The sequence below is a fragment of the Bos indicus genome, chromosome 14, assembly GCF_029378745.1.
Source record: "Bos indicus isolate NIAB-ARS_2022 breed Sahiwal x Tharparkar chromosome 14, NIAB-ARS_B.indTharparkar_mat_pri_1.0, whole genome shotgun sequence".
In the NCBI taxonomy this organism is placed as follows: domain Eukaryota; kingdom Metazoa; phylum Chordata; class Mammalia; order Artiodactyla; family Bovidae; genus Bos; species Bos indicus.
Window position 1 is genome coordinate 19,686,263 of NC_091773.1, and position 22,660 is coordinate 19,708,922.

Consider the following 22,660-nt stretch of genomic DNA (forward strand, 5'->3'; position numbering starts at 1 on the left):
ATACGGATGGCAATTTTTACCAGGGTGGAGAGCAAAATCTGTCAGAATAAAATATGTGCAAGCCACATTTTAGTGAGGAAACACTCACACATCTACTGAATCACAAATAAGCATATTTACATTTAATACTTTCTAATAGGATTTACTGACCTTAATGCAGCTTTAAAACACTACATCCTCAACACATAAGAAATCTCCTTTCCTTTTTTTCTCATTTTCTTCTTGTTTTTTTTTTCACAACTCCAAATTTGAGATTTCAAATTTCTTTCTTGTAAATAAACAAAACAAAGGCACATATTTAAGGAAATAAGGCCCTTTGAGCTTTCTTTCTTAGAAGTTCAGCTCAATAAAAGAAGCAGAAATCATACAGTGGGGAAAATAAGTGCTATCTTGCTCCATCATACCACACAAAGAATGTAACTCATAGCCAAAGAGAAAGGATGGATAAGATAAAAGAAAGAAGCTTGACTTAAGCAAATGTCCTCTTTCCCTTGGCCTTCCTAAACCCCTCCACTCAGTGCTTTTTTCAGGCAGAAATCCTAGTACCTAGCAGGACATCTTTAAAACCTGTAAGATACACACGGAGCAGAGCAGTGCGCTGATACCTTAACACAAGCAAGACAGGCACAAGTTCTGACTTGTGGCTAGGAGTGGGTGTCGGGACGTGGAGGCAACGGCTGCTGCGATGTGGAAACGTGGCGGGATGATGTTCCCTCCCTCAGATCCAAACAGCAAGTATGTCAAAGGTCCAGCAATTTGGATGGAAGACTCAGTAAAAGATGAACAAGAAGCACGGGAGTATGGAAAATTTAACATGTTTCCCTTATAATCCCTGTAGATAAATTCACACTTTCCCCTACTCCTTAAACTCCTACTTATTTAAGAATCAAAACCTTTTTTTTTTTAATTTTATTTTTAAACTTTACATAATTGTATTAGTTTTGCCAAATATAAAAATGAATCCATCACAGATATACATGTGCTCCCTTTTATATGAACACTCAACTAAACTGAGTAGACTACAAGCAGGTATCCCCTGCTCCCACACCACAAACGTGCTGTGTACTGAAGAGTGTTTCCACTACAATTCCTCCTAGAAATATAAGTGATATAGACCATTAGCACACATTCAATCTCTGAGACCCGTGTGCTTTGTTAATGAGCTCTCTACTTGGAATGTAGGTATCATACAAAATTCTGGTAAAACGTTTTCAAGTGGCTAAGCCATGTGATCATGCATGCTTATTACAAAGTCATTTGTTTAACTTTTTCCTAATTAGGTACAGAATCTTTCTCCACTTAGCTTTTCTCACAGCTGAAAATTTTGATGATATCAGGACACATACTTTGTTAAGTACCCTCAACTACAATCTGGAAGTTTGGGTACTGACAGGCACAGTGACTGGATGAGAAATCATGCTCCCATGACAGCACTCCGACCCCATTACTCTGTCCTGTCACCCTCACTGCAGGCATAAAGCTTTCTGATAAAAGTAGAGAAATGAAGGAGAATAAATAGACAAAAAATAGAATATCAGCTATTCAATTTCCATAAGAATGAACATTTAAATAGTTGTATTTAGTTCAGCTTTCACCACAGATATAGGTATTTAACTTGAGAATATATGAGTGTTGCCAGCAGTGTTTTTACAAAGTCCCTGTCACTGTCCATCTGCATGTCTTGCCTCTGTTTCACTCATTCATTCATTCCCTCACTCAGGTAGACCCTGGACTTCAAGAAACTTCAGTCTAGCTGGGGAGAAAGGCAATGTTTGCTGGGAGCTATGATAAAGGGCACAATGGAAGCAAAAGGAGTGCCATGGCGATATAATACCCAACCCTAACTCTCTACCAACACTACAGAGTGCCTCTTGAGGAAGGGAGGAATGCTATATTCCTTCCAGCACTTAACATTCTAAGGCTTTCTGAGAAATTCGTGCATATTCTATCTGCATTAACAATATTTAATACTGTTCAAAGGTCCTTGGAAGAGTGGTAAATTAGTATGCTTGCTACATGAAGATTTGATGGAAGAAGTTTCTTCTGCTCAAGCTTTACTAGAAGCCCAAAGTAACCCAGGCAGAAAAATTAGCCAAACAAATACTTATGTTACAGCTTTTGATAACATGTTTGCTTTTAAATAAGTCTGTAAAGGCATATGCTTATGATTTATTTGCTTCATGGGATTATTTTTTATGATATAAAATATGTTCCCAGACCTAAATGCTCCATCATCACACGTCTGACCCGTGGCGTGACTGGTATCCATTAACTGGCCAACTGTTGGTACCCGGTGAGCCGATGAGGACAAGGCATCCTGCTCGAGTCCAGACAGGCATTAATGAGTAAGACGGTGATCAGTCACAGGAAGAGAACTATTATGTGACACCGTGACCAATCACAGAAAGAGGGCCATCACCAGACACTGGCCCCCCAAACCACATATTCCAGCAGACAGTAAGTAATGCACGCGTTCTTTAAACTTTATCAGTAGCAACACCAACTCCAAATTATCCTTGGGTAAATACTACAATGAACAGGAAAAAAGTAATCTTCTAGGATCTAGTAAGCCACTTATAAGCCAAGATGTGTTTGCTCAATCACACACTGACAAATTAAATACTTTCAGAAAAAAACTGTTTAAATGTAATTTTCAGGCAAAATAGCTCTAGTCGTTATATTTCTGTGTACTTAGTAATTTTTAATATAACAGAGTCAATGAATTTCTGAAACTGGAAAACAAAGATGGTAACTGAGAAATTAAACCAAGGAACTAAGAAAGAACCATTCCAATGAGTGAAAGGATGAATAAAATCCTTAAAGATGGGTATTTAATAGCATTTTTCTTGCTTCTAATCCACCTTTTCCAGCTTTGATGTGCATATGTGACTGAAAAGAGCACTTCTTGAATCCTGCGTGTTCCCTTCAGTGGTGTAAAGCACAGTTCACATGACAGAGCAGAGCTCATCCAGGGCCTGCGAGGTAGTCGTCTGGAATGGTTAGGAGAGCAGCGCTATTTCACTAAGTCAGACTCAGAGTCAACAAACAGACAAGAATGTGACATTAGCACAACAATCTTCGAAAACAACTGATCCTCCAAACCCACCTAACATGCCAAGACAGAGGAATGTTCCTCACTCAGTTTACTATCTACACTGAAGCTTATCTGAATGAACTTGACCCTGGTTGGCAGCAAGCCAGCAGTCTTCGTCACTGAATGACTTAACAGAACACTGTGTTCTTGGCACAAGCAGAAAAAAAGGTGTTGAAATCCACGCTAAAAAGAAATCTCAGCTTACACTTTAAATCAGTTTTTAAATATGATAATAAAAGTTAAATATGATGAAGGCTGTTCCGTGTTCTGTCCATTTTTAATTCAGGTCATTTTTTTACCCCTACTCCATCTGGCTCACTTTCAGTACTTCCTGGAACAATCCCTGGGACTTCCCCAGGCACTGTGAATCTTGCTCCGGCCCTTCTGTGCTGCCTCCTCTAATGATATACCTGGAAAATTCCAATGCACCCAGCGCTGGCATGGGAGGGAGGGCCAGCAAGTAAAGCCAGAAACAACGTATTGACTCACTTCCGCAGAAAGCCCTGGAGAAAAATGTGGGCCACCGTGCAGTCCCCTCACACGATGCAGTCAGAATTAAGTGAGAGATAGGAAAGTTATGTCATTCCCACACAGGTTACGTTAACTCGTCCACAAGGGTGAGATGCAAATGAGGAGGCAAGGAACACACAATCTGCAGGCAGTCTACATACTTTCAGAAAAAAATGCGTCTCTTTTCCTCTAGTTTCTGTCATCTGCTTTTTCTCCTACTCCAAAAACGCCATCCTTGGTGTAACATTACGACAGTTCATCCTCATGAACTGTAGCAGTTCACAACCAGCTCCTGATCCGGGGAAACCCACAGGAGTCCTACAGTACTCACAGAGACAAGACTCAAACCACAAACACTCGGCAGTCTACGCTGGTAGAAGGCCACGATGAAATCACAGATGTTTGTTCACCCTTTAGTTTTCAGCCTTAATTTTTACTAAATAGTTTCATAGGTCTCTCGTCTTACAACAACACAAACTATGTCTTAAGATCAAAGCAAACAGGCCTATCACATCTTTAACTCTGACAGAATCACGTAGTCAAATGATTTTCCTCAACATAGTAAAAGGTTAAAAAATCTTGAACATTTATTCTTTTAAAATTATCACATACTTTAAACCTTACTCTTTCAAAACTATGACATAATTATTTATTCATAATTATTTCAAATTATGTTTAAAGTAAGTTATAAATAATACTAGCATAGGAAGTCAAAGGAAAAAAAACTGGAAATATATATGGTTTACCTTCTGATAAAAGCTTCTGTTTTCAATCAAATATGATTTACTCAGATGAATGTTAAAACTAATCTAAATATCTTGACATCAACTGACAACTAAGGTTACATGGACCAAAACTGCACCTAGAAGTAGGCCTAGGCTTCAGATTTTGTTATAATTAAAAAGTCAATTCTACTGTGGATTGAAGGCTGTAATTATGAACACCTGAACGCTGTAGTTCCTGTTCTCCACCCAGCCCAGGCCCCTCAGAGGCAGTCCTAAGAACACAAAGTTCACACATCTAGTTAAAGAAATGTTTTACTCATACTCCTCAGTGTGCATTCACCCATGAAGAGACACTATAAATAACACCTTTGTTTAAAGTAAAACAACGCAAGCTCAACTGATACTACTCACTCTACCCTTAACTCATGAAAACATTCCCTGTTCTCAGGGATCCTATCAATTAGTATAAAAGAACGGCAAGGCTGACATCCCACCAACAACTTGGATTCTGTTCACTGATGTAAACCCCTAGGCTATGTGGCAGTCCTGAGCATATGGTTTTTGTAAAGCAACTGTCTGAATAAATAATTGATTTTACAAAATTCTCATGGGCTCATGAGAGCTACGTGATTTATCAATGAAGTTTTCAAATATGGACTAGAAAAATAGACACTCAGTGTCTATCTACTGTGCAATCATGCACATAAATATTCTTTGTAGTGTAGTATAGACATCATATCTGCGGTTTTTACTGCCACAGTGAAAAACTAATTTCATAACTCCCAGTCAAGAAAAAGGTGACTACGGTTATCACTCACAGTGCTCCTAGGACATGTTGGTATTGAAACAGTACACATGTGCTCCGGTTCCTCGATGCCATTTAGTCAATGTTGGTTCTATCTCTACTAATGACACTCTTCTTCCATTGTATCACCTAATCACTAACTTCCAATGATTCTCTCAAAGGTTGTTAGATTTTGTTTGAAGACCTCAAGTCTTAACCAGGAATGTGTGAATAATTAGGCTTTCTGGTCATGTTACATTTACAGTTAGGAATTTTACAGCATAAAAGTAGAACAGCACTCTTCCAACCATGCCTCTCCTGAAATCTTCAGGCCCTGACCACTACTAGGTCATTTCTAGAATGTGGTCTCTTTCCTGCAGAATGCTCCTCTGCATTCCTCATGCTCCCACACACCAACACCAGGAGAAGGAAACAGGTCCTCCCAGCCATGGACGGGTGGGGCAGAAGAGGACAAAAATAGGAAACTCATTTTAAAATACATATGTAAATGCAACAGACCCAAAATAGCCAAAACAATCTTGAAAAAGAAAAACAGAGTTAGGGAATGCTAACTTTTCAGTTTCAAAATCTACTACAAAACTACACTAATCAAGAGAGGATGGAATTGGCAAAAGAGGAGGCATACAGATCAGTGGAAAATGATTTAGATTCCAGACATAAACCCATCCACATATAGTCAGCTGATTTTTGACACGGATACCATGACCTTTAAATGGAGAAAGAACAGGTTTTCAACACATGGTGCTGGGACAATTGGACAAACTCATGAAAAAGAACGAATTTCACCCTGCCTAAAACCAGGTAAAATATTAATTCAAAAAGGATCATACATCAGTATTTAAAAGGTAAAACTACAGAAAATCTAAGAAGAAAGCATAGGTTTAAATCTGCATGACCATATATTATATAGTTTTTTATATATGACACAAGAAAAGCACAAGGAATCAAAGAAAAAAATAAATAAACTGGACTTCTGCAAAATAAAAACCTTTTGCAACCAAGGGCAATATCAAGAAAGTGAAAAGACAACTCATACATGGGAGAAAATATTACCAAGTCATGTATCAGATAACACATATATACACTATATACAGAACTCTTTTATCTCAACAGTAAAAACCCAAATAAGCCAAGTGATAAATAGGTAAAAGATCTGAACAGAAATTCCATGTGAAAGAGAGAATAAAGAAACTGAAGAGAGAAATTATAAAAGTATACACAAATACCCAATAAGCACATGAAACAATGTTCAAAGCCATTTAGCTATTAAAGAGCAAATAAAAACCAAAATGAGATACCACAAAAAGTTCTCATTACAAGGTGATGCGGAGGGCCGACAGACACATGACAACATGCTCTACATCACTTAGTCATCAGGGAGATGCACATCAAAACCAAAATGAGAACCACCTCACACCTGTGCGGATGGCCATCATGAAAAAGTCTACAAATAACAAACGTTGCTGAGGATGCAGAGAAAAGGGAACCCTTGTACACTGTTGGTAGGAATGTAAATTGGTGCAGCACTGTGGAAAACAATATCGAGGTTTCTCAAAAATCTAAAACTAGAACTATCAGAGGACTCAGTAATTCCACTTCTGGGTATATATCCAAAAGCCCCACTAATTTAAAAAGAGGCATGCACCCCAATATTCATAGCAGCATTATTTACAATTGCCAAGACATGGAAACAACCTGTGTTCAACAACAGATGAATGAGTAAAGAAGATGTGGTACATACACACACAAAACAGAATACTATTCAGCTATAAAAAAGGAATGAAATTTTTTACCATTTGCAGTAACACAGATGATAAGCCTAGTAAGTATGATAAGTGAGATAAGTTAGAGAAAGATAAATACTGTATGATATTTCACTTATATGTGGAATCTAAAGACTACAACAAACCAATGAATACAACAGAAAAGAAGCAGACTCACAGATGTAGAGAAAAAACTACAGGTTACCAGTAAGTAGGTGCGGGGAGAGGTAATATAGGGGTTGGAGAGTAAGAGGTACAAACTGCTGGGTATACGACAGGCTCAGTGATATACTGTACAACACCAGGGATACAGCCAATATTTTGTAATAACTGTACATCAAAAATTGTTAAACTGTATAAAAACTTTAAAATTTAAATTAAATAAAAACACAATTCAGAATGGTGAGGTATGCAAGACTTTCCAATTTGGTGAACACAACCGTGAGCTAGGAGAATAGCAGACCAAGAGACTCCCTACCCCTTGCCGTACCTCCACCCCCATAACAACTTTTCCTATACGTCTCTTCCTTTTATTTGGCTGTTCCTGAGTTATACCCTTTATAATAAAACTATAACCATAACTATAGGGCTTCCCAGGTGGCCAGTGGTAAGTAGCCACCTATCAATACAGGAGATGTAAGAGATGCAGTTTCAATCCCTGGGTCAGGAAGATCCCCTGGAGAAGGAAATAGCAACCCACTCCAGTATTCTTGCCTGGAGAATTCCATGGACAGAGGAGCCTGGTGGGCCACAGTCCATGGGGTTGCAAAGAGTCAGGCAGGACTGAGTGACTAACTTTTGTATCTACTGTAGATGCCTTTAAAAATGTTCATGATTTCAACTGCATTAAATCTACATATCAACTAGAGAAAATTATGTTCTTTAATTTTTTTAAATATGAATTTCTCCTGGATATCTTATTATTACTGATTTCTACTTTAAATTCTATCATGGTTGCAGAATATCATGTTCAGAGTTACAATCTTTTGAAGTTTTTTGAGACATTTTATGACACAACATATGATTTATTGTGGTATGTATATCGTGTGCACATGAATAGAATGTGCATCCTATTGTATTTGTATTGCATGAAATATTCTACAAATACCAATTAGGTGCTTGATCCCATCACTTCACGGCAAATACATGGGAAAAAAGTGGAAACAGTGACAAAGTTTATTTTCTTGGGCTCCAAAAACACTGTGGGTGGTGACTGCAGCCACAAAATTAAAAGATGCTTGCTCCTTTGCAGAAAAGCAATGACAAACCTAGATAGCATACTTAAAAACAGAGACATCACTTTGCCAACAAAGGTCTAACTAATCAAAACTATGGTTTTTCCAGCAGTTACGTGTGGATGTGAGAGTTGGACCATAAGGAAGGCAGAGCACCGAAAAACTGATGTTTTCGAACTGTGGTGCCCGAAAAAGACTTAGTCCCTTGGACAGCAAAGGAATCAAGCCAGTCAATGCCAAAGAAATCAACCCTGAACATTCACTGGAAGGACTGATGTTGAAACTGAAGCTCCAATCCTTTGGACACCTGATGCAAAGAGCCAACTCAATGGAAAAGACTCAAGCTGAGAAAGTTTGAGTGCAGAAAGAGAAGGGGGCGACCGAGGATGAGATGGTTAAGTAGCATCACTGGATGGACATGAGTTTGAGACAACTCCTAGGGATAGTGAAGGACAGGGAAGCCTGGCATGCTGCAGTTCATGGGGTCACAAGGACACGACTTAGTGACAGAAAGACAACTCTACATTTAATTAGAAAGTTCTCTTCAATTTCTATTTTTCTGTTGAGTTTTTGATCGGTGCATTCATTATTTGCATATTTTCCTTTCTGTGCTGGAACAGAGTTACAAGATCTGGTAATTCTAATATTTGAGTTCTAATATTCTAATATTATCTAGTATATTCTAATATATCAGGGTCTATCTCAATTATCTGCCTTTTCCTTTAAACATGCATCACATTCCTGGGTTTACGTGTATATGTGTCTATGTCTAACAAATGTGAAGTGTATCCTGGTCATTATCAGGGATGTAGACTCTGGATTCTGTTACGCTCTTCTGAGGAGTATTTACTTTTCTGCTTAAACAGTAGTTAATTTGGCATACTCACTCCCCTGTGAGTACAGAAAGTACACTGCTTTCTCCTGTGTAGTGAAGAGCAGCTGAAATCTGTGTAGTTCTTATGGCCTGTAAGATCTATATGCATAATGTGGGGTTCTCCCTGGGAGGTTCTACTTTCACCTTTAACCTCCTATACCCCCAACTCTGTGTTATGATTTCTATCCAAGTTTAGTCACCCTGACCAACACAGACAGGGGCCTGCCTTTGGGTAAAAAGTGGTGATAAATGAAAATCCCTCCTTGCTTGTGCCATTTTCTTCTTTAAAATGCCAACCCCTGCAAGTCTCTGCCAGCTGTCTTCTCCTTCTATCTACTGTCTTCTCCTTTTATCTACTGTCTTCAAGTATTTTTATACTCTTTATATTTTTATATAAACTTATTTTTAAAATATATTTAATATACTTTATATGTCCAAAATTTGTCATTGCTATTTGTAAGAAAGGTAATCTGACACATGATGCTCTGTCCTTACTGCAAGTGGAACTCCTAAGGATTTTTTTAAATTAGAAAACTAGAGGAGAAGGCAATGGCACCCCACTCCAGTACTCTTGCTTGGAAAATCCCATGGATGGAGGAGCCTGGTAGGCTGCAGTCCGTGGGGTCCTGAAGAGTCAGACACGACTGAGCGACTTCATTTTCACTTTTCATTCTCATGCTTTGGAGAGGGAAATGGCAACCCACTCCAGTGTTCTTGCCTGGAGAATCCCAGGGACAGAAGAGCCTGGTAGGCTGCCATCTCTGGGGTCGCACAGAGTCAGACACGACTGAAGTGACTTAGCAGCAGTAGCAGAGGACTAAAGTCACACTGTAATGACTCATATTATGACTTTTTAATTTATATACATGTAATGATAATTCCTCAGAGAAGACAATGGCACCCCACTCCAGTACTCTTGCCTGGAAAATCCCATGGATGGAGGAGCCTGGTGGGCTGCAGTCCATGGGGTCGCTAGGAGTCGGACACGACTGAGCGACTTCACTTTCACTTTCATGCATTGGAGAAGGAAATGGCAACCCACTCCAGTGTTCTTGCCTGGAGAATCCCAGGGATGGGGAGCCTGGTGAGCTGCCGTCTATGGGGTTGGACAGAGTTGGACATGACTGAAGTGAATTAGCAGCAGCACCAGCAGCAATGATAATTCCTACAACACTCTTTTCTATTCTACCATTCTCATACCAGAAAACAGATGAATTTAGGAATAAAAGAAACAGAAGGAAAAACAAAACTGAAGGTATAAGAAATGACAGGGTGACAGTGAAAAAGGAGGAAGATTTACACTGAAACAAAAAATGACAAAGTCTCAGACCTGATATGTCATAAGCTAAGGTTTAGCCAATTAACAAGGGAGATGTGGAAGAATAAGGATGTTAAGTTCTGAAACAAATGCTACAAATGATATTGGCACATACTCACTTTCCTAAAGAGAATAAAAGCCAAAATATGCTATAGCGCTATCAGATCAAGAACAGATAGTGTTCACAGATATATGCACACAAAACTAATGTAAAACAACAACAAAAAGTACCTATTCCTCAGTACTACTCCTAAGAGTCCTCCTTTTTAACATAAGAATACACTGGAGTACAAATCTGCCTCTCTTTTAAAAAGCCCTGTGTTTAGTTATGTGTTTTTGGCTGTGCTGGTCTTTGTTGCTTTGTGAGGGTTCTCCCACTGCAGCGAGTGCGAGCTGCTGCCTACCTGCAGTGCGTGGGCGTATCACGGTGCTTTCTCTTGCTGTGGAGCACAGGCCTAGGTGCATGGGTTTCAGTAGCTGCAGCCCCCAGACTCTAAAGCACAGGCTTTAGAGCACACAGTAGGAGCAGCAGCACAGGCTTAGTTGCCCTGTGACACGTGGGATCTTCCAGGACCAGGGATGGAACCAGCATCCTGTGCATCAGCAGGTGGATTCTTAACCACTGGACCACCAGGAAAGCCTTGACTTTGTTTCTTAAATGTAATGTTTCTATACTGAAATCTTCAAAATATAATCAAATGAAATCATGGCTAAATACTCCCTATATTTTCCCTTTTACAAGCATGAAATTTTCATTTTATATAAACATAATTACATTTTAGAGAGGATTTCTAAAATGTGTGCTTTTGATCATCATAATCAAATTCCGTCAAATCTACATGGATAAATTGGGGAGTTCTCAGACATTAACAATTAGTACATATTTAGTTACATCAATTTATTCTGATTCATCATTTAAAATGATTAAATGTTAAATTACATGTGTTACTTTCAATTTTTCATATAATATAAACAAAGAATTACAAACATGCTCATTAAACTTAGAAATACTTTCAAAGTCTGCCAGATTACTTTCTAAATATCCTCTCAAGAAATATAAAATTTTGCTAGTCTACTTTTATTAAATTTTTCCCTATTCCATATTCTGTGAGATACTGAATCATTTGTTCTGCTCTTACTGTTAAAAATACACAGACAACATCTGTTTTGTAACAATGAATCCATATTTGAAATTTGAAAATCACATTTGCTTTCTCTTTAAAACTACAACTTTCAGATCTTGTTTGTCATCCAGCTTATGTTGCGCACCTTCAACAAAACTCCAACTCTCACTCAGGTTATCTGATATTTATTAAGCTACAAGCCTGTATTTGCATAGGAATCACTATATAAAGTACAAGAGAATTACATAACAAAGCTCACTTAAAGCCAATTTTCTTTGTGCTTCCTGAAAAATGTAGGTTAGTAGAAAACTCACTGCTGTATCTCTGCTGCCCTCTATAGGAAGGGTTCTTGGAAGACACATAAAATAAATGGAAAACCCAGATAACAATACTGAATAGGAAGTCACAGCAAGAATCAATTAATCACATGTCCTAAAAGGTGACATTATGAACTGAAGCTATGATCTTTTGATTTTCATCATGCTTTTCCTCCAAGTTGCATAACTGTGCTACACTGCAGGGGATCATGCTACACTAGTTAGAACCTCATTCTGCATTTACCAGCTATGTCTCAATCCCCTAATCTGCAAAATGGGGCTAATAACAACATCTACATAACATGATCAGCACTTACCAAAGTGTGTGGCATATAGCAATAACTCAGAGTTACTGTATTGTTATTAATGGTATCATTGCTATTACTATTATTGGCACTATAACAAAATGGACAGGACCACAGCTGTGAGCTATTTATCTTTTCTTTACTATTCTGCAGAAGTTCTCACTATATTCTGGATAGAAGTGTAAAGTGTCCTTTAAAAATTTTTTTAATACAAGTAATGCACGTACATGGTTCAAAATTCAAAATAGCATAGAAAAAAGTTGCCTCAACGCAGAGATTCCTCAATGCAGAGACAGTCCATACAGATGTACATTCTTTCCATTTTTCTACACAATTAGTCTATGTTTTTGTCATTTAACAAACTATTTTGAATATTTCATAAGCACACAGACTTATATCCTTCTTATACTTGAGAAAATGTTTTATCAATTCCACTGACATATGAAAGTATCACCACAATCAAGATAAACCTTCCCAATCAGCCCCAGAACTGTGCTCTTTGTCCCACTGTAATCCATCCATCTCCACCCTCATTCCCAATAAACCACTGGCCTGCTCTCTCACTAAAATCATTTGCACTTTTTAGAATTTTACATAAATAGAATTATACAGTATATATTCTGCCTCATTCATTTTAAGGACCTGAGGCTAAACTGTAATGGTCGAATTACATGGACCTTGATTCTCAGGCTGTGTGGGGAGCCACTGAAAGTATAAATAAGTAAATGATGAGGTGATAATGCTTATTAAGATGAATCTAACAAAAAGACATAAGCTAAGAAATCAGTTATGAAGCAAGGAAACAAGACAGACAACAGGGGAAGGGGCCCAATATAGGGAAGAAGTGGTAGGGATGCTGTGATTTTGAGGCCAAATCTGCATGACCTGATAATGAGTAGATTAAGGCAGTGCAAAAAAAAAAAAAAGAACTAGGACCAAAACACATGGAGAACATGAGCCTGGATTAGAAGGAAGAGGGACAGGACTTGGAACTCTGAGACTCGCGGTATGTTTAGGACATCCACACAAAGATGTCATCAGGCAGTTGAAAACCCACATGGAATTCAGGATGGCAAGGGGGTCAGAAAAAGACTTAACAATGAGCAGCTTGAAGATAATAAGGATAATAATTGAGTCTTTGTTCCTATACCAGGAAGAGAAAGGAGGAAAAGAAGGCAGGAGTTAAGGCCACAGAGAACACGGCTATGACTAGGCAGACCACAGTTTCCCCATCACAGGAACGCCTCCCAGGGCCTGCTTGGAGCAATCCATTTTTTGAGTCACTTTTTAATAACAACATAATATGTCATATTTTAACATATTAACTACTAAAAAAAAACAAGTGCACTTGATGAGAAACTACATAGAGAAATACTGAATTTTTTAGATAAAGAGCGAGCCACGGACTTCCCTTTTCTATCACCATAACTTTCAAAGTTCTCACGTGCGTGTGCACGCTGCTTCTGATATAAGAAAGCAATCAACGTGGATCCTGAGGCATTCAACCACCACCCAATACTTTCGTTGCAAGGTTTCAGAGCGGCCTTGATGATTATAGAAATAACCTGGTCACAGTCACATACCTTTAATAATACACTTTCCTGTCTGAAAATAGGGCATAACACCATTGACTTCACAAGCTTGTTCTAAGGCTCAAATGAAAAATGTACTGCTACAAACTCCATGCTGAAACCTAATCCCCAGTGTGATGGCACCTGGGAGTGAAGCCATGCTGTGTAGCCCTCATGAATGGGATTAATGCCCTTCCTGGAAGGTCCCAGGGAGACCCCCTAACCCCCTCCATCACTGAGGACACATGAGACGACAGCTATCTAAGAACCAGGAAGCAAGCCCTCAACAGACGCCATATCTGCTGGCTCCTAGATAGCAGAACTTCAGCCTCCAAAACTGTCAGAATTTCTGTTTTATAAGCCACTTAGTCTATAATATTTTTGTTACAGCAACTCAAACAGACTAATACATAAAGCAATTAGTACAATATAAGGCCCAGTAGATGGTCAATATACATGATCTGATTCTTCCTCTTCCTTGAGGGAAAAGCCAATGACTTTTCTGTCTTTTATTATTATTATTATGAAATATATATATATATAGCAAAGAAGGAAATAAACTTCTCCAATAATTCTACCACCCATAGACACACACTTCTCATAAACTATACTTATTCAAGTGAAAAGTGAAATTGCTCAGTTGTGTCCGACTCTTTGCGACCCCATGGACTGTAGCCTACCAGGCTCCTCAGTCCATGGAATTTTCCAGGCAAGAGTACTGGAGTGGGTTGCCATTTCCTTCTCCAGGGGATCTTCCCGACCCAGGGATTGAACCTGGGTCTCCCGGATTGCAGGCAGACGCTTTACCATCTGAGCCACCACAGAAGCCCACTTCTTCAAGAGCTAGCCTGAAAAGTCTGTGTTGTACTGTAATTTGTAATTTTAACAAGGTGTGAATTTGAATTGCAAGCACTACAAGACCTGTGTGCACGAGTTTCTCAATTAGCTGAGTTAGTAAACCCCAGTCAGCCAACTGCATCTCCACCACGCACCATTACAGTTCTAACAGACGTGGTTATTTACACAACTTTCAAGTGATAAATATAACCGTAATTAACAAGAGTATTTCCCCCCAAAAAAGCCAAGAAAAAAATTTACACAGCATAATGTTATCAAGTTTCATCCACCTTGTACCACGTATCGGAATTTCAATCCTTTTGAATGCTGAATAATAACCACTGTGTATGAAACAGAATAGGATCCTGCCTCTCGTTTGTAGAAAAGCTTCACCTGCTAGGACCTTCCCAAGTTCCAAAGAACAAATTTAATTAGACAAGTAAGAAAATGGAGGAACAAAGGAAAGCTGTCAAGCAACATAAAACAGTAACAGTTCAGCTACTGAACACAGTCAAGGACCTTCAGTTCTTCCGCAGGGGACAGAGGTATTATCCTGAGCACTGTCCTTGAGTCGTTCTGCTGACACTGAAACCTCACCAGGTGGAATAAATTAGCTGCATGCTGACCACAAGCACACAAGCCACAGGCTGGATGTTGCCAGAAGTGGGATAATGGTGACTCCTGACTACTTCAGCACCAGCCAAGCAGAAAAATGTCCACAACTGATCAGTCACCCTGCAGCCCTGTCACTAAAAGTTTTGCCCTGAAAGCCATGGCGGAGTTTGGGTCCCTGGGACCCAAACTCATGCCTCCACGCTCAGCCCCAAACAGTGGGAGTGCCATGCAACAAAGGCTGCACTTGCCCTCACCACAACCCAGTGTCAACAGACTGGCTTTACTACACCAGAGCAGGCAGACCCAAGTTTAATTCCGTAACACACACACACACACACACACACACACACACACACACACATATCTATATCTATATACAAAAACACACATATACGTACACACACATTGAGAAATGGTATATTTCCTGCCACATCAGTAAACAAGGGCTGGCACAGTCATTACCGATTGCAGCCACCACAGAAGATGAGCTGGTGAGCCCTGAGGGAACGCAGGAAGGAAGTACCTGCTGTCTAGCAGCCATCAGACTGCAGTCACCCCCCACACTGAGCCCTGAGGAAACTTGGGATGAGAAAACACAGGATACTGGCCCTAGACAGTTAAGATGTGTATCTAAGGAATGATTTAAGGGAATTCAGACTCTGGTATCTTCCCAAACACAGAAAAGCACTAAATTCCTTAACTTGAGATACCAGGTTTTCTTTAATTAACAATAACCTTTTGATGTTCAGACTACCTACCCTTTGTTGCATAACGCCTATATATTCTGACTACCCCTCCCCACTCAGCTCATTACAGCAGTTTATCTCGGGGTTACTTGTGATGCTGCCTTCCAGGCCTTAAGTCCTAAAAATTCCCACCAAATAAAACATAACTCTCATCTTTTAGGTTGTGAATATTTTTTTTAGTACACAATATACATTTGTTGTTGTTCACTCACGAAGTCGTGTCCAACTCTTCTGCAACCCCATGGACTTAGCCCACCAGACTCCTCTGTCCATGGGATTTCCCGGGTAAAACTGAGGAATGGGTTGCCATTTCCTTTTCCAGGGAATCTTCCTGACCCAGGGATCTACCCGCATCTACTTCCACTGGCAGTCGGATTCTTTACCAGGGAAGCCCAGACAATACACATACCCACACATTTTGTTTATTCCTTCACCTGATGATAGATATTTGGGTTGCTTCCACCATTAGGACACTGTGAATAGTGCCACTATGAACATTAAGGTACAATTTCTGTTGAGACCCTGCTGTCAAATCTTTGGGGTCTATGTCCAGAGGCAAAATCACTAGGTCATATGGTAATTCTACTTTAACTTTTGAGAAACCAACAAACTGCCTTCCAGAGTGGCTGCATCATTTGAAATTCCCACCAATCGTACCCAGGGGTTCCAATTTCTCCACATCCTCAACATTTATTTTCCCATTTATGGGTAACAGCTATCCTAATGGGTATATAGTAATATCTCATTATGGTTTTGATCAGCTAATGACTAACAATTAGGAACATCTTTTCATGTTCCAGGTTGCCTGGAAAGAATCCAGAATATGGCCATGATGGTATAATAGGAAATGGATTTATCCTCTTGCTTGAAATAACCAAAAGGAAAGAAATGAGACAAAATACTTGAAACAATGGCTTTCAAGACATGGGACATCAGGCAAGAAGAATACTAACTCCTTAAAGATGGGAAACAAAGAACTGAGCCCTACAATTGACTCAGCTTACTTTCCAGAAATTTCCAAACTACACAGTGAGGAGGGGGAACTGAGGTGGAGACTCAGGGCTCCCTGAGTTGAAGGGACAGGGCCGAGAGTCCATGGAGACAGAAGGAGCTCAAGTTCATAGGCCAGAGCACCAGAAAAGCCAGAGCTGCACAGAGAAACCCAAACATCCCCCTCAAGTATTCGGCAGAGTACTGATCAGCATGTGCACATAAAGAAACTCTACATCAGGGAAAGAGTCCCTCGGGAGCAGAGAAGACCAGCGCCTAGAGTTCATACAGGGTCAGGAAACTGGCTGTTCCTGCTAACCTGGTGGAAAACTGTAATTCAGGGCATTACAGAGAACACTCGGGAAGGTCCTGCTTCAGCACTAAGACCTAAGACTGAGTACTCCTCCAGACGCAGAGAAAAAACCATGAAGCAACATTAAAAAGGATGAAACTGTTTCCAGTAACTGTACCACAGAGCAAAGCCTCAGAGTATTCAAAGAAATTTTTTAAAAATCTAGTACCCAACAACATAAAATTCAAAATATTTGATATACACTCAAAAATTTCCAGGCAGGTAAAGAAGGAGAAAAATACAACTTCAAATGAAAAGAAGTATCAATCAATAGAAAGAGACATAGAAATGACACAGATGATAGATTTACAGAAAAAGCCATTAAAACAGCTATTATAAATAGACTATTTATGCTGAAAATACAGATAAATGTATGATTGTGTTAAGGAGAGACATGGACAATGTAAAATGACTCATATCAAACTTTTAGAGGTGGCAAACAGCAGACTAGAATGACAGGAAAAACGGTTAAACTTGATATAACAATAAAAACCGCTCAAAATGAAATGCGAGAAAAAATGGGCACAACATCAATAAACCATGACATAAAATCAAGCAACCCAATTAATACACAGATAATTACAGTCACAGAAGAGAAGGGAAAGGGAAATCAGAAAGGAAAAAAAAAGTGCTGAATAAAGGCAAAAAACTCTTCAAATTTGATGAAAGCTTTGTGCCCACTTGTGAGGAAGAGAGTTAACTCAGCAGACCTGAGACAGGTGTCCCGCGAGCTCCTTGTTTGCAAGGCTGGTCCTTGCCAACCTCTGGGAACTAACCTGGATGTCAGGATGGGCCCACCATGCCCTAAAAGATGTCAGGATGAGCCCACCATGCCCTAAATGATAACAGTGGCTCCCTGCGCCTCAACTGTGCCAACAATGCGGCTTATGTTGAATACCCGTTTTTCTTCCTGAAATCTGAAATTCTGGCAATGCTAGGCAGACAGCACCCCTCAGTAAAAATCCTGGGCTCAGAGTCACTGATGAGGGAGCCCCACTGGTAGACACAAGTGCACATATGTTGTCAAAACTCACTGCTGGAGCAATAAAGCATACCCTGTGTGACTCCGCTGAGAAAGACTCTTGGAAGAGTGATGATTTTGCTTTTGTATGCTAAGTTCTGCATGTCTTCCTGGCAAATCACCGAACCTAGACGGGAACTTGGGGATCCCAGACCAACCACAGATCCAAAAACTTGGCAAACTCCGAACAGAAAACTACATCTAAGCACATCACAACCAAAACAGTTTAAAACAGGGAAGAGAAATCTTAAAACATCAAGAGTAAGAATAACTGCTGGTTTCTTGATAGCAACTCTGGAACTAAAAGAAAAGGAAGCATTGCCTTCAAAATTCTCAAGAAAAATGATTTCCAACCAAAATTCTATATAAAGTTTCAACCCCAGGTCAAAGTGTAATGACTGCATTTTCTGACATGACAAATTCCACAAAATTATCTTCCATAAATCCTTCCTTGGAAGCTATTGGAAGAAGTGCTCAATCAAAATGAGAGTAAAAACCAAGAAAGAAAAAGACATGGAATCCAGGATAAAGTTACTCCAAGCAGGAACAAGGTGAAGGGAATTCCCCGAAAGAGGGTGAAGAGTGGCAAGGTTCACAAAGCAGAGAGGACTCTCAGGTGACATCAGAGAGGCTAGGAGTTTGTGAGAAATAGTTCTCCACAAAAACAAAACTAATCAAATGCTGAATATTTATTCATTCATTCATTATTTATTCATTCAGCATTTGATTAGTTTTGTTTTTGTGGAGAACTATTTCTCACAAACTCCTAGCCTCTCTGATGTCACCTGAGAGTCCTCTCTGCTTTGTAAACCTTGCCACTCAGCCTGGTGGGCTGCCGTCTCTGGGGTCGCACAGAGTCGGACACGACTAAAGCGACTTAGCAGCAGCAGCAGCAGTATATAATCACAATGGAATATTACTTAGTCATAAAAAATGAAGTAATGCCATTTGCAGGAACATAGACAGACCTAATCATACTACGTAAAGTAAGTCAGACAGAAGCAAATATCATATGGTACCACTTCTTTGTGGAATCTGAAATGACACATATGAACAAATATACCAAACATAAACAGACTCACAGACACAGACAACAGTCCTGTGGCTGCCCAGGGGAGGGGAACAGGGGAGGGATGGATTGGGAGTTTGGGATTAGCAGATGTAAACTAGTATATTTAGAATGGATAAATAACAATGTCCTACTGTATAGCACAGGGAACTATATTCAATATCCTGCGATAAACCATAATGGAAAAGAATATGAAAAAAGAATACATATATACACACATACATATATATAAAATTGAATCACTTTGCTGTAGAGTAGAAATTAACACAACATTGAAAATCAACTATACTTCAATAAAATATTTTTTTAATTTTCTAAAAACTTAATAGAATGCCTGCTATGTCTGAAAATCTTAATGAGAGAACTGAACAGTGAAAACTTAAGAGTTTTATTCATAAGTAAAACAAAGCAGCATAAACCCAAATAATTAACTCCATAAAAAAATGAAAGCTGTAAAGGAAAATCACAATTAGTAGTTGTATTGCTATGAATATTATTATTCAGAATTGCACATTGCTGAATCTAATCTGACTAGACCACGAGACACCTGTCCGGATGGAACAGAAGGATCCTGGGAAAGACCCATGTGTACCAGAGGGGAGAGCAGGTGAGAAGAGAACTCAGTATTTATCCATGTTTAAAAGCACATTACCAGCATACTGTTTAGAGGAGTTGCAAACAAAACACCAAAGGCTGTGACTAAGACATGCCATGAACAGAATGGAAAGTTGGAAACAGTTCGTCCTCACCTTAGGAAGCTCAGGTGGCGTCTCTGCTGGTGTCAAAGAACGACTGCTTGCGCCGGAAGCACAGTCAGATATCTCCACACTTTCACGCTCTTCAAATTCATCACATTCACAAGCATCTTCCCTCTCACTGTCAATCTCCCAGTCAATAACCTGCAGGTCATCTAAAAATACAATTTTAAAATATTCTTAAATTGTATTAAATCTGTGTGTCCTCAGGATTTTTAAAAGACCCATGTTGTTCAACAATTTAAAAATATATTAAAAGGCAGAAGAAAGTATATTTCTACTTTTATCTATAAGCATCTCATTTCTCCCACCTCTGACTACCACCTCAATTCTCAACTTCTATTAGTTGCTTTTCTGTTCGTCTGGAGTTTCTTCAGCATTACTGTTGATATGGAGAAAGTTTTAGTATCTCGATAGAAGATCAAACCAGAAACAACATTCCCTGACACCAAAGCCTAACCCAGAGCAAGGCCCTAACTCTCCTCAGTTCTGTGAAGACTGAGACAGGTGCGGAAGCTACAGAAGAAAAGTTTAAAGCTGGCAGAGACTGGTTTGCAAGGCTTAAGGAAAGAAGTCACTTCCGTGACAGAAAAGTGCAAAGTGAAACAGTGAGTGCAGATGTAAATGCCTCACCCAGTCATCCAGTGATCAGGCAAAGAGAATTCATGATGGTGGTTACACTAAACAACAGATTAGCAAATCAGGTGAAACAGCCTGCTACTGGAAAAGAGGCCACCTAGGATTTTCATCAGTTCAGTTCAGATGCTCAGTAGTGTCAGACTCTGTGACCCCTTGGACTGCAGCATACCAGGCTTCCCTGTCCATCACCAGCTCCTGGAGTTTACTCAAACTTATGTCCATTGAGTCGGTGATGCCATCCAGCCACCTCATCCTCTGTAGTCCCCTTTTCCTCCTGCCTTCAATCTTTCCCAGCATCAGGGTCTTTTCAACTGAGTTAGCTCTGCATCAGGTGGCCAAAGTATTGAAGTTTCAGCTTCAGCATTAGTCCTTCCAATGAATATTCAGGACTGATTTCCTTTAGGATGGACTGGTTGGATCTCCTTACACTCCAAGGGACTCTCAAGACTCTTCTCTAACACTACAGTTCAAAAGCATCAATTCATTGGCGCTCAGCTTTCATTATAGTCCAACTCTCACATCCATACATGACCACTGGAAAAACCATAGGCTTGACTAGAGACGGACCTTTGTTGGCAAAGTACTGTCTCTGCTTTTTAATATGCTGTCTAGGTTGGTCATAACTTTTCTTCCAAGGAGCAAGTGTTTTTGAATTTCATGACTGCAGTCACCATCTGCAGTGATTTTGGAGCCCAAAAAAATAGTCTGTCACTGTTTCCACTGTTTCCCCATCTATTTCCCATGAAGTGATGGGACCAGATGCCATGATCTTAGTTTTCTAAATGTTGAGCTTTAAGCCAACTTTTTCACTCTCCTCTTTTACTTTCATCAAGAGACTCTTTAGTTCTTCACTTTCTGCCATAAGGATGGTGTCATCTGCATATCTGAGGTTATTGATCTTTCTCCCTGCAATCTTGATTCCAGCTTGTGCTTCATCCAGTCCAGCATTTCACACGATGTACTCTGCATAGAAGTTAAATAAGCAGGGTGACAATATACAGCCTTGAGATACTCCTTTCCCAATTTGGAACTAGTCTGTTTTTCCATGTCCAGTTCTAACTGTTGCTTCCTGACCTGCATATAGGTTTCTCAGGAGGCAGGTCAGGTGGTGTGGTATTCCCATCTCTTGAAGAATTTTCCACAGTTTGTTGTGATCCACACAGTCAAAGGCTTTGGCATAGTCAATAAAACAGAAGTAGATGTTTTTCTGGAACTTTCTTGCTTTTTTGATGATCCAACAGATGTTTGCAATTTGATCTTTCATAGATGAGCAGAAATCAGTGCTTGGCTGCAAAGCTACAAAGGACAGGCTGACCGCCTCGTCAGGGGCTAATGTAGCTGGTGGGCTGAGGTTGAGCCAGTGTTCCCCACCGTTCTGAAAATCCTAGGGTGCTTAAGCATCAAAGCTAAGTCTACTCTGCCTGTGCTCCAGTGACAGCACAACAGAGTCCGTGTGACAGCACATCTGCTATCAGGCAGTTTGCTGAGCACTGTGAGCCTACTGCTGAGACCTGCTCCTCAGAAAGATTCCCCTCAAAATACTAATGTTCACTGACAATGTCCCTGGTCAGCCAAGAGTTCTGATGAAGATGTACAACAGAATGAATGTTGTTTTCATGCTTGATAACACAACATCCACTCTGCAGCCCATGGATCGAGGAATAATTTCAACCTTCAGGCCTTATGATTTAAGAAGTTCACTCCACAAGGCTACAGCTGCCATCGACAGTGATTCTCTGATGGATCTGGGCAAAGTCCACTGAAAATTTTCTGGAGGGGAGTCAGCATTCTAGATGCCATTAAAAACATTCATGATTCGTGCAAAGGAAGAGGTCAAAATACCCACAGTGATAGGAGTGAGGAAGAAGTGGTTTGGAGCCTCACAGATGACTGTGAGGGGTTCAAAACTTCATGGGAGCAAGGGGCTGCAGGTGTGGTAGAAACAGCAAGAGAACTAGAAGTGGAGCCTGTAGATATGACTGAATTGCTCAAATC

The 22,660-nt window shown here is 39.8% G+C and overlaps 1 protein-coding gene across 3 annotated transcripts in view; it reads right to left on the reverse strand.

Moving 5' to 3' along the window:
• The window catches only part of SPIDR (scaffold protein involved in DNA repair), a 277,621-nt gene that overhangs the window by 212,228 nt on the left and 42,733 nt on the right, over positions 1-22,660 (reverse strand). For 2 of the 3 annotated variants that reach the window (XM_070802507.1, XM_019973800.2), the window contains exon 5: positions 20,021-20,181. In XM_070802507.1, coding sequence (XP_070658608.1) covers positions 20,021-20,181 — 161 coding nt within the window. Of the gene's footprint in view, positions 1-4,350; positions 4,522-20,020; positions 20,182-22,660 lie in introns of those variants that run through there. The other variant, XM_070802509.1, reaches the window with a different exon arrangement.